This window comes from Coturnix japonica, chromosome 13 (assembly GCF_054131305.1).
Source record: "Coturnix japonica strain WE chromosome 13, WE-NBRP24, whole genome shotgun sequence".
NCBI classification, from domain to species: domain Eukaryota; kingdom Metazoa; phylum Chordata; class Aves; order Galliformes; family Phasianidae; genus Coturnix; species Coturnix japonica.
Genome location: NC_140675.1, coordinates 15,186,701 through 15,199,071, shown reverse-complemented (window position 1 = coordinate 15,199,071; position 12,371 = coordinate 15,186,701). Strand labels below are relative to the sequence as shown.

General features: G+C 41.0%; 1 protein-coding gene across 9 annotated transcripts in view; it reads right to left on the bottom strand.

Annotated features, from left to right (window-relative positions):
- Positions 1–12,371, bottom strand: part of ABCC1 (ATP binding cassette subfamily C member 1 (ABCC1 blood group)) — a 37,706-nt gene that overhangs the window by 23,610 nt on the left and 1,725 nt on the right. For 5 of the 9 annotated variants that reach the window (XR_014933864.1, XR_014933866.1, XM_085514146.1 and 2 more), the window contains exons 2-7: positions 4,902–5,078; positions 4,249–4,368; positions 3,465–3,602; positions 2,353–2,529; positions 1,035–1,096; positions 34–165 (exon numbers count right to left, since the gene is read on the bottom strand). Coding sequence is in view for 6 of the 9 variants with exons in the window: in XM_085514146.1 (XP_085370272.1) it covers positions 34–165; positions 1,035–1,096; positions 2,353–2,529; positions 3,465–3,602; positions 4,249–4,368; positions 4,902–5,078 (806 nt within the window). In the remaining 3 variants the exon portion in view is untranslated. The remainder of the gene's footprint in view (positions 1–33; positions 166–1,034; positions 1,097–2,352; positions 2,530–3,464; positions 3,603–4,248; positions 4,369–4,901; positions 5,079–12,371) is intronic. The other 4 variants (XR_014933865.1, XM_015876658.3, XM_015876659.3 and 1 more) reach the window with 1 other exon arrangement.

Here is a 12,371-nt window from a genome sequence, read left to right as displayed (position 1 = left end):
AAAGCTTTATCAGTAATAGGATAACTAACTTACCTCTTGGTCTTTGCCCATTCTTTTGCCCAGTTTCTTGCCAAACCTGGCACTATCTGCTCAGATGTGTCCTCTTTGTTTAATGACCATAAATCCTTAGCTTCCAGAGGTCTTCGATGACCCTGAATCATCAACCTGCGTACCACATATTTGAGAATATAAGTTTTATGCATACCATAAGACAGTGGTGCTTACATTCAGCCCCAAAACAGAGCCAGCTCTTCCTGAAAACGTAGGTGAGAATTGTTACCTGTAGCAACACAGGTCCAGATGTTAAGGTAGAAATTAAGGACCAGATAAATACAGGTAAGGGTCTACTAGAGAACTCCTAATCAAGGAGAAGCTTGTTGACGATGCCTTCTTGCTTCAGCTACAAGAAGCATTATGCTTGCAGGTTTTTGTACTGATGGGAGAACTTAAACCACCTGGATGGCCTGGCAGAACCATGAACTTCAGGAGATCAAAATTCCTGATGTTTAAGGAATTCCTGGATAAGATCCCCTGGAAAGTTGTCTTCAGGAACAAAGAAATGGAGAAGAACTGGCATCTCCTTAGGGACGTCTTTCTGAGAGCACAAGAGAGCTCTCTATCCCCCAGTACATGAAATCAAGCAAGGGAGGCAGGAGGCCAGCATGGCTAAGCAAGGACCTGATGCTCAAACTGAGGGTAAAGAAGGAAATGAACAGACAGTGGAATCAAGAAAGTGAGGCCTGGGAAGAGTGAAGGGATGCCACTCAGACAAGTAAAACTGAGATCAGGAAAGCCAAGGCACAGATGGAACTGAACCTGGCAAGAGAAGTGAAAAGTAATAAGGGACTCTACAGCATGATTAGGAAGAGGAAAAAAAAAAGTTGAAAAATATATCAATTTAATCTGTTTAAAGAACAGCCAGACAAAATAGCCAAAATAAGCACTACATGATTACTGCTAAATTAACTGAGAAAGCAAGATTCTAAGATACTATGTAACTCTAAATGATGCTTTGTGTATCATGTTGGACTTACCCAGTGATCCACCAGAAGGTGATTCTTGACAGGAAAGATGCACTGAACTCTGGACACGGTTTCTAAAGGAGAGAAAAAGAAATCAACCCACATATAAATATAACAGCAACAGAGACATCAGAAACAACCAGAAAGGAGACTTTCCTTTCCAAAATATTATTTGTCATTTATGCTGTTAAGAATTTGTTTAAAACAAACAAATAATAAACAAAAAACAGGGAAGTTTAGCTTCATGGATGTCACAGAAATAGAAGTGCACCCTATCAATAAGGCATAAATAGTCTATGAAATATTATAAAACAGCATAGGCTTATCAATATTAATACAAGGAATGTTATCCTGAAAGCACAAATGTGTTATTTGGTTACAGTTAGCATTACTAAAGAAAAGCTCAACTGCACTGTTCTGGTACATAAGGATTAAGATTCCATCAAAACAAACACACAAGTAATAACTGAAAAGCAAAACAAAGAGAAACCAAATATCAATTTAAACAAAACAAACAAAATTTACTACACAAATTCCACTGGAAACTCTTGTTCGCTGCCCTGAACACTGCCTACACAATGCTAAAAACAGCCATTCCTTTGGCACACAATCCACTGTGATTTTAATCAACAATAATTAGAGTAACTTGTATTTTCATCTATAAAACTCACCAAACATCAATATAGTACCACAATTAAAACAGGAAAACCTAGATTTTCCCCAAGATTTGCATTTTTCAACTCATGTTTGTACAAGTTGGCTTCCCCATTAATCTCTGTATTGAAGATACAGAATAGAATGAATACAACAATGTAAGAAATCTGGAGTAAATTAATGTAAAAATAAAGCTAAAGCAAAACACAAAACCTGTTGTTTGCTTCCTATAGACATCAGCACCTACACACTCTAACTTTCACTGTTATCTTTTGGCTTAAGTACATTAGCGGTAAGATTTTATTCAAGACTAATGAACATTTCATTGTGGAAAAGTTTGGCAGAAGAAGAAACAAATTAAAAATGAGTAATTGTTTTTTCTTTTCCCTTCTATCATAATATTGAACAAACACAACACTTATCAAAAGTTAAAACTGAAAGCCTGCCTTCTTTCCTAGAGACACTCCTAGAAGAACTCAGAAAACAAAAACAAATAACTGTTTTCAAAGCACCACGTAACGACTAATCATGATCAAAGGTTTTAATATTTCAATAATAAATCCAGTCATATACGGTTTTTACCCCCAACTGAGATGCAAAGAACCCAAAGACTCAACAGTACACTCTTCTCCAGGCATATATACACAGACTACATTGCCTACCAGTGGCAACATACCATATCACTTAGAATTTCATCTAGAATAGTCAGCATAGACTTCACACTTACAGGATCATTTACTGCCTCAGAAAACAAAGGCGGTTTTTCTGGAAAACAACATAGTATGAGCTGTACAAGTAACAGGATGAAGTAGGTGCAGAAAGTGACGTAACGAAACGCATCCACTTCAGTGTCCTGCAAAGGAAGGTAATTTTGCAATTAAAGGGCTGAGGGATTTCCTTAAAACATTTCAACATAAGAGATCATGACAGTAAACTCTGCAAACCACTTAAATATTATACTAGCACCCCACCCCTGCAAATTAAAGTCAACATCTGTTTTGGTAAAGGGAAGGTAAAAACAGAGGAGAAGGTGAAGCTTATCACATATGGAACCTCACAGCTTTCTGTTTTCACTCAGTCAGTGCCACAAACATGCAAGCATAAACTTCTGTCATGAAGTGCTCCTTAACACTTCTGTTGTATCAACACAACGTGCCTCAATTTGACATCAAAGTATTCTGCAGAAGAGCAAGGCACTTATGCGTTGGATGGAATGGAGTTTCCAAAGAAAAATGGTAAGCGTAAATCAAATAATAATGGTTGATAACAACAATAATAATCAGAGCAGTAATATTTACATCACAATTTGTGATGGGACAGATACATAGAGCACACTCCTGAGAAATCAAAGTATAAGGAGGGAGGAACACAGATAAAAGAGAAAACCCACTCACAACAACCAGACAAAAATTAGCTGCAAGTTCTCAAAATTCTCAAAATATGGTTTAAGGGTTTCCAGAAGGAAAAGTGATATGTTGTTTGCAGGCAGCTCTATAATTAATCTGCCATTTGAAGTGTACTCAAGCAGAGAGAAGCCCTCTCTGGAGCGGCTAGCAGAATTTTCTTGGCAACTGTCACTGTAGTAAGATCACTGTGAATTTCTTTAACGTTTCAAAACCTGAAAAACAAGGCCATTAAGTCTTTGCTTGTTTTATTTTCATAACCTAAGGAATGAAAGCACACTGAATGGATCATTAACTGACTTGACTGGCGTAATTAGCAAGCAACTACTTTATTACTGCAGTTTTCAAGATTATTTTCAACTGAATGAGGCTAGCAACCACTTACTGTATTTAAGGCAAGCATAATTTTGGATCTAAAAATTACTGTGGCACATAGCACTGAGATGAGCCAGAAAATCATCATCACGCCTGAAGACTGTACTCCTTTCATTCTTTCATGTTGTATCAAAAACGTGGCAAGCAACTGTTGGCAAACAAGATAAACATACTTGTAATAGAAGTTTTAAAACAACACATTACACATACACAAAGTAGAATGCATTCATTCAGCATTTCATGTCCAATTTCCTCCAGGTTTTTATTGTTCTCTCCCAAAACATACCAGGTGTAATCACCACCATTCTAAGCCCTGATAAATGTAAGATAACTGCTAATAAACAACAGGGTATTTCCCTTGAAACTGACATTGCAGAGATACTGTAGAGAAGGAAGACAATGCTTAGCAAGGGTACAAAGAGGTTGAAAGTGACACCTGTGTGCCTTGTGTGACACTGTAAGACTTAGAACCACACCATCAAACATAAAAGGCACTAAATGCCCCACACAGGAAAGTTTGTAAAAAGTTGATAACAGCTTCAAAAAACTTTTTGAAGTTCATTGGAACTTGTGTTATCTGGATTCCATTAGTCCTCCCAGCTTGATTTTTCCACCCTAAGCCTAAATTAAGTTACTAAGTAAAGAATAGCTCAAGCCTACTAAAATAAAGCAGGATAACTAGCACTGGCTTGCATGTTGACATGTAACACACCGAACAACGCTAGGACAGTTTTTGTTTTGCATGTTACTGCTTAAGCCTTTGGGTCACCAAAGGATGTAACAGAAGAACTTACCATTGTGATACCCAGCACAGTAGGGCTAATGAGAAAAAATGGAGCTCGAAAAATATTTCTTTCCCAGAAAGAGTAGAAAAGGTCTGCCCAGCAGACTATCCACAGTATTAAGCCCAAAGCCTGCAATACAAAAGTGTGTTTTATACATGAGTTCACACAGATCAGGCAGCACAACAGAACACTACATGCAATAGGCTAATGGAAGAGAAGCCACAATGAGATCACCTCTTTTGGACAACCCTTCTAAGCAACAACACGCATGGAAGAATAATTTGATTTTACCTACTGAATCCCACTAACATGAAAAAAGTTTGTTAACTTTCTGTACCATACATTTGAGTTGCCTCAAAACTGTCTGCTCTAGCTGGCCTTAGAAATGACTTTAACAGTTTTCTTGATAGATCAGTTTAAGAAAGCAAGAGAAAAACACAACACTCAGAAATCAAGCATAAGTAAATTACAGTTGAACTGTGCACACAGGTAGAAATTGATGTTCAACAAAAAACAGTTGTGCTACATCTAAAAATAAATAATCAAAATTGAATCAAGAGAACCAGAATCACAGAATGGTTAAGGTTGGAAGGGACCTCTGGAGGTCATTGGGTTCCACCCAACCAGACTAACGAACTGAACGATTTGAAGGAGTCACATACCGTTTTGGCTTTGTTGAGGACTGACATTTGGATGTAACCCCTGTCATGATAACGAAGATATAGAAAGTACACTGGGAAGCAGACCCACAGGTAAATACAAGGGACCCAGACCAAGACTGTGTTCTGAAAGCACTGGGTGAAGTCTGGATTTTCTGTGTGCCATGTTAGATTCCAATCCTGGGGAGAAAAAACAAAAACAAAAACAAAACAACAGTTAAGCAAAAGCAGAACTCAGTATTAAAAAAAGCAAAAAAAGAAAAAATATGGCCGTCTTATTCTGTAGTCTATTGTGTGCTTATTTGTACTTATATTAGACTAGCTCTGTACTAAGACACATCTATACACATACAAATAACCAAATGTAGTTGTGGAAGTATTATCTGGCACACATTAGGAGTGAACAGAACGAGATAACGTCACTGCTTGTAGAACAGCCTCACAAATCCAAAGTTGTACACAGCAAATCCACTTGTGAGCTGCTGGTAATTCATCAGAACAGCACGCAGAAAGAAGCATCAGGCTCACCTCTGGAGCATATTTACCACCCAGCAACAATAAGATGTACATCAGTACAATTAATCACTTCCCTACTTCTCTCAACAAAGAAAAACCTCCATACGGTCAAAGCAAAACTGGCTTAAAGTAATGACAATGTGACCACTGTTCCCACTACTGGTACAAGGGCATGATGGCAGACTAAGCAGTAAATCTATCTTTGACGCTGTATTTATTATTGGCATCTTCCAGTAGTGCAGTACTCACCAGGGAAGGTGCACCTTACAGGCCCCTGTTTAGAAGCAAAACATCCAAGACAAGGAGACACGTGCCCAGGGGCTCTTTAACTACAGTGCCCTTTACAGCATTTTTTCAGACAGCTGCATAGCTTGCAACTGCACCAAGCAGCAGCACCACTGCTGGGGCTTAACAGCAGTAATCTCCCTCATCAGTAAGAGCCTGAGCACATCACAAAAACAAATGCTACTATCTACATTTTACAGATGAGGAAACAGAGCCAAAAGGAACCGTGGCGCCTGCTCGCTTTGTTCCAACGTCAAAGATGGAAACATCTCAGCACTCAGAATCACCGCACTCATCTTTATTTGTTCCCAACTGGATAAACACTATTAAAACAGAGGAAAACAGAACTAAAGAGAAAAAGAAGATATCAAATGCAATGTTTTCAAGTAGGTTTTCCTTTAACTGCAGCCATTTTCTATGAAGGTGATCATTTCTACCCTTTTTTCCTCCCTTCATAAACATATTTTGGAAACAGAAACAAAAATATTTTCCTTCTCTATCTTCCTCCTGTTTTCTGTCAGAATCTGGGACTCCTTTCTTGGCTGGATACAACAGACAACATACACAGCTGTTATTTTTCCCCTGCGATCTTTTCATTTCGTATCATTCCTTTCAGTTAAAAAAGATCAAAAAAACCCCACTGATCTCTAACCTAAATACAGAAATGCAGCCAGTTCCCAGAAATTAACAGTGGTGAAACATAAAAACACCCAACTATGTTTTAGTTTGCGGGCACATAAGCCATTCGTGCAAGGGCTGCAGCTGTAAAGGCTGTGGCTGAGTCACAGGCTTATTAAGTTCCCCAGCTGCAAACCATCATTAGAAATTTCAGCTGAGTCATCCTTACTTTTCACCACCGCACGAACCATTTTTCAGCTTCCTAAATCCCGTCTGCTCGGCATAATAGCCAAGAAAAAAAGTCTCATGACTCTACAAGAACAGTTTGCAATTCACAAATTGACACAGTTAATAAGATTATACAAGAGCACTGATCAGCTTTACAAAAAAAAATAAAAAAAGAAAAAAGAAATGTGACATATTTATGTTGTAATATTGTTGCAGATTGACCAAGACGAGCTGAGGGCTTCTCTGAGGGCAGAGTGCACTGCCCATCTCCACACTGATATGTCAGGAGACACATCTGAAACAGACTCCCCAGGTCTGAACTGAGGTGTTCAGTGGGTAAAGTTAAGAAGGATTTCTCGACTTGTACTTGAGGGTCCACTTGATCAGGTTTACACAGCAAGGTTCTGGCACAGCTGGGAAGCTGAAGGTGTGGCCTCTGTGAGAAAAGCCAAGAAGCTGCTGCAAGGCAGATAAGAGCCAGCCACAGTCGACTCTGGTCTGGAGACACACCACTGGCCAGAGCTGAGCCACTTGTGAGGCTGGTTGTGCCTCTGAAAGAGCAGATTTAAGTAAGGGAAATCTGCTGTCGACCAGCAGCTGGGTGAGAGCAGTGAAAGCAGTAGCCTTGCAGCCCCCAGGGTCCGAGCAGGAGGACAAGGAGATGCTCCAGGCATGAAGCAGAAACTCCCCAAAAGCACAGGAGAGGCCTACAGTGGAGTATGCTGTCCCCACACAGCCCACGGGCACTGCACTGAGCAGATATATCCATGTGCAGTGAAGGAGGAGCTCAGGATGGAGCAGGAGGAACTGCCATCCATGGGAAGTGTGCTGGAGCAGTTCCTGAATGATGGGCCCCCCGTGGTACAGACCCACACTGGGGCAGTTCTAGAAGCCCACATGGGATCAGTCTGGGAAGGACAGGATCCATTAGAAGGGGAGAAGGACCTCGTGCAGAGCAGGGCCTGATTAACCATGGAGGAGCAGCACCAAGTGTTCCAGACTGACCTCCATTCCCCTGTACTGCTCGGGGGAGGAGGTGGGATGGGCAGGGAGGCGGTTTTAATTCACTTTAGCCCGTTAGCAATAGGCGTACATTACATTAATCTCCTTTACACTGAGAATGTTTTGCTCCTGACAGTGATTAGTAAGCGATCTCCCTGCCCTCACATATACCCACAAGCTTCTTTTCCTTTTCAAAGGAAAGACATACTCTAAATTCTGCATGGAGGACACCACAGCGTTATGACATTCAATCCATGCTGGAAGGCACGTCACTCACATCATGAGACCGACACGTACACAGATTACAGCAGTCAGTTACAGGTACACGAGCCTCGACTAGTCCTGCCACCTCCCACTGCTGCTTCTCTCTTGTTTTACAAAAGCCAAGTTTACCAATTGTTTTTCTTCCAGCACAAGATAAAATTCTGTAAAAGATCAAAGTAGTAAAACCTTTGTATGTAGCATTTAATAGAACTTAATTAGCAAAACCGATGCTTTTCTGTGACTCAGCTACTAGAAGTGATTTTAGCAAGCCCTATTCAAGCACTAAACTTTCATTTCTTACTGTTTTTCACTCTGATCAATCATCTAACGCTATTTTAAAGAGAGCATCAAGTGACAGGGGTCCGAGTATGCATTAAAAGCTCTACGCAAACCAGCAGCCTCCTGCAATGCAGTAGGAGGGAGAAAAAAAAGCTGTTTAGTTCTACAGTTACTGTGTTGTATAATTTGGAAGCTACTTTACACTGAACCATGAGCTCAGGCTCTTACAGCAGAAGTCGCATAGAGATTCCTGCTGGTTTCTTGGTGGGTGCTGGGAGAGACCATCAGCTGCATGTTGTTCTCCATGAAACCCTCATCCCAGGTGTTGTGGTTTCATTGGTTGTTTTCTTTTGAAAATCCTTTGGCGAATTTAAAGTTTAGCAGAGGAGCAAATGGGTATTTTTGAAATCTTCTGACCTATTGCTCAGTTTTCATTTTAGAAAGTTTTTGTTTCCATCATGAGAACCATGGCTGAAAAAAACAATATCGAGCCACAAATGTTTTGTGCCAAATAAAGCATTTTGTCCTATAGCACGGAATGGTTCCATGTTATATTTCAAGTGAAATCCTCCATCTCCAAGAAGAGTACAAAAACTGCTTGATGACCCCTGCAATCGCATGGATCTATTCAGAATTAAAACACTTATTTAACGGTGCATAATCCCAAGGAAAACAAAGTACAAGTTACATTAATTCCCATCTAGAATGTCAGGATCAGGCCAGTTAGTAGCACTGGCAGTAGGGCTGTGAGATCAAGCTGTGACACAAAGGATCAGTTATTCAGCTGCTGCTGGGGGGAGGAGGAGGCCAGGCGAGCTGTGTGCCCCCAGCATGGCCGGCCTCAAGAGTGAAAGTTTGATGCTTGCCAGGACCCCGTGCCTGGCAGTCTCCCTCCTGGCAGCCAGGAAAGGCTGCTGCTAACTGAGCAGCCACCCACCTGTTCTCACATCAATAATCCTATTTGACCAACAGCACATTTTACAATTCTCATTAGCGGAAATACAGAGACCAACATTGCTCAGTTTCATGCCTGCTGTGCACAGATGTGCAAGAGGTGCAGGCCGCCAGCCACAGTTAATATCACCTGTATGAACTATGCACACCTCATCCAAATTATCAGGACCAAGTACTGCTTGCACCAGTGGATCCTGTGCTTCTAGAATCAATTCCAGCTCTCCACCTTCATTCGTTCATTCCCTCAGTTTCTTGTATCTACTAGAAAAGGTTTTAACAGTAAGTTCTCAGCAGCAATGGCTTGCATCACACAGACCTGATTTACCAACGTAGTTCAAAAATAAGGCTTCCACCTTCCAGTCCTGGTGCCTGAGGCTCCTTCTTCAAATCTCAAAAAACAGCATTTCCTGTTGTTAACAATGAGATTAAATCCCTTGTAATATATAGCACAGCATCAGCTGAAACTATGCATACAAAGGCAGAAAAACAGCACGGTTTGCCTTTGTTTTCCTTTAGGCTCAAAGAAGCAGTTGGTGCCAACAAGTTGCCAGAAAAGGGAGCATTTGCACTTGTGGAATTTCCAAGCCAAAAAGCCTCTGGAACATGGCATTATTTCTGTGGGTTGGATAAACTTATCACAGATTTCATCAGAAGCAGCTGGCAGTTTAAAATGCTTCTCTAGGTGCAATGATTCTTGTGTACCAGGAAACAGTATGCAACCGTGTGACAATAAATTATTGTCTACCAATGACAGCTTCAGAATCAAAAGGGCAGCATTTATCTATCTGTAAATTTTCGAAATGAAATCAATTTAATAGGATGCAGGAAAAGAAAGATAACCCTGTTAGCACCTCCTTGTTGTTGTTGTTTAATAAACTTTATCTGAAGCTCCCACCAGGCACAAACAGTGGAGGGGGGGGGGGAAAGGTAATGCATGGAATTCTAACTCTATTAAAAGTAAGGGAAAGGTCAGTCCCTGCCGACAGCTTTATAGAGAAGTGACCCACAATGACTCCAGTGCAACCCTGGTTAACCTCCTTCAGTCTGAGTATAGCACAGTGCTTCCCTGTAAACTGCACCGTGGCTGCTGGGAGCGGCACAACTTACCCTGGGGTTTAAATCCTTTGAGCAACCTTGAGACAGTCACACTGAAATGACAGCCATAAAATGACAGACAATCTGTTATGGAAATTTCTATCTAAAATAGAGCATCAGGTTCGTTTTCCTGTACCTCCCCTAAGCCGATCAACCCTGAATCAACAGAGGTAATAATAATTCCTGTGAGAGCAACCACCACCAAGACTCATTTTTCAGGCTTAAACGTGAGAGAGCCGACAAGTTGCATCTGGCTTTCATCAGTGGATGAAGCCACAACCGAGCAATGAGAGCCTGACAATTAGCTGCTAATTATAATAAAGGCACCATCTTGTGTAAAGGCTTTAACCTTCTGCTCCTCCTCTGTCGCAAATCCTGCCCACACGTGACCTTTTTAGGTCAGGAAATGCAGGTACTTTATGATCTGCGCACTCATTTCAATTCTTCACACGAAGGTTTTCAGTTGATCAAGTTGATTCCTTTATAATTTAAAGGGAAAACTTAAATTCACAACTTCGAACCAAGCTCACACCAGCACCACCCCCAGCTGCCTCCCTGCTCTGCCACAAACACTCTGAAGTACAATCCAACTACAACCAACTGCAGGCAGTAATTACTACAAGATACAACCTGTGCCTTCAAACAGCACTAAGGAAACCCGTGTAGAAATAATCAGTGTGAAGAAGGTTTGAAAACCAAGAAATCTTATTACTAACCTAAACTAGGTACAAACTCTGCCTCCACTTAGCACCAATCTCTTGTTTTCTGTAACTCAAGACTACACATCCCTGCAAGAACATCACTCTTTCTTCTCCCTGTTTTTCCAAATCATCGATTGTCTTTGTGAATAACTTAGACTCGTGTGTGTGATATGCATCTATCGCACTGCTTTATGCTATTATTTGTATTTAACTTCCTTATTCTTCTATGCCTTTCGTTTACCACTAAGATATCAGTGACCTCCCACTCAGCTAAGCCTGGAAGAAGAAAACAAACACAAAAATTAAAAGCAAATGAAGCCTGTTAAGTATGAACCGCAGACACACACCTGCACCCAGGCTCCCCAAGCTATCTCTGCCTACCTGCCCAACTTTACGTGACAGCTTGAATGCAGCCATCTCACATTGATATCCACACCAGCACCCTCCCATGGCACACTCCTGCTGTTACTGTGAGCTATCGCTGCTTATAAAAACGTGTTACTGATACATTACAAAGTAACGATCTTATCTGCGCAGTTATTTCCTAGGTTATGTTATGTTAGGAAATGCACTAAAGGCATCTACAGTGCAAAAAGCTTTGGGACTCAAGAGATGTACTGATTTAGCACTTAGCTAATACATGACAGCATGAGCCACACAACTCAGATCATCAAACATCCCTTCCACAGAAAGCTCTTCTTCCTTCAAAACTCGCTTTCAATAAAGTTACCTGCAGGTAGAAGCAAAAACCCCAACATTTCAGATTCTACTTGACTGACAAACATCTTCTAACAGATAACTGAGACTGCACATAAAGGCTGGCAGAGCAGCTGGAGAGGGACTGTATGGAACTGCATGAGTTTGCTCTTCCATATCTCACAGTTCTTTTTCACAGCACACACTGCATTCCCATTCCCATGACATTCAAGGCACAGCTATCCCAGCACTCCAGACCACAGCCTACTTTTCCTATTAAACGGACAATACATTGAAATGCAGGTTCCACTGAATGTTTCCCCCAAGCCACAAGTTTTCACTTAAAAATAAAAGCAAAATCTCTTAGTGTTATCAGTATCTTACACAGCTACAACCTGATGTTATGGATGAAACAATCAGTGAGATACTCTATGATGGCACAAGGATGACAAAGCACCCTTCCAAGAAGGAACTGTGATTCAAAGAATGACAAGAAACAGTGAAGTTCCACATACAAGTTGTGCTTGTTCCACTGATTGGGCTGGAAGTTCTCACGCTGGGCACCAGAGGTTCAACAGGGAGAGGAAGCAAAGCACTGAAGAAGATGCAAACGGGGCTGCTTTGTTTTCACAGCGGGTATTAAATAAAATCCATCTGTTTAATTCTCAAACAAGGATTTTCAACAATAACATTCCTTGAGTGTACAAACAAGAAAAATCCCGGGCAGCAAGGTTTAAGAAGATTAGCACACAGTTTCTAAAGGTGCATTGGGTCCTTCCAGCCTATAAAGCTTCCCCTGCAATTTCAAACTGAGTTGTCCCAAGTTCAACACCAG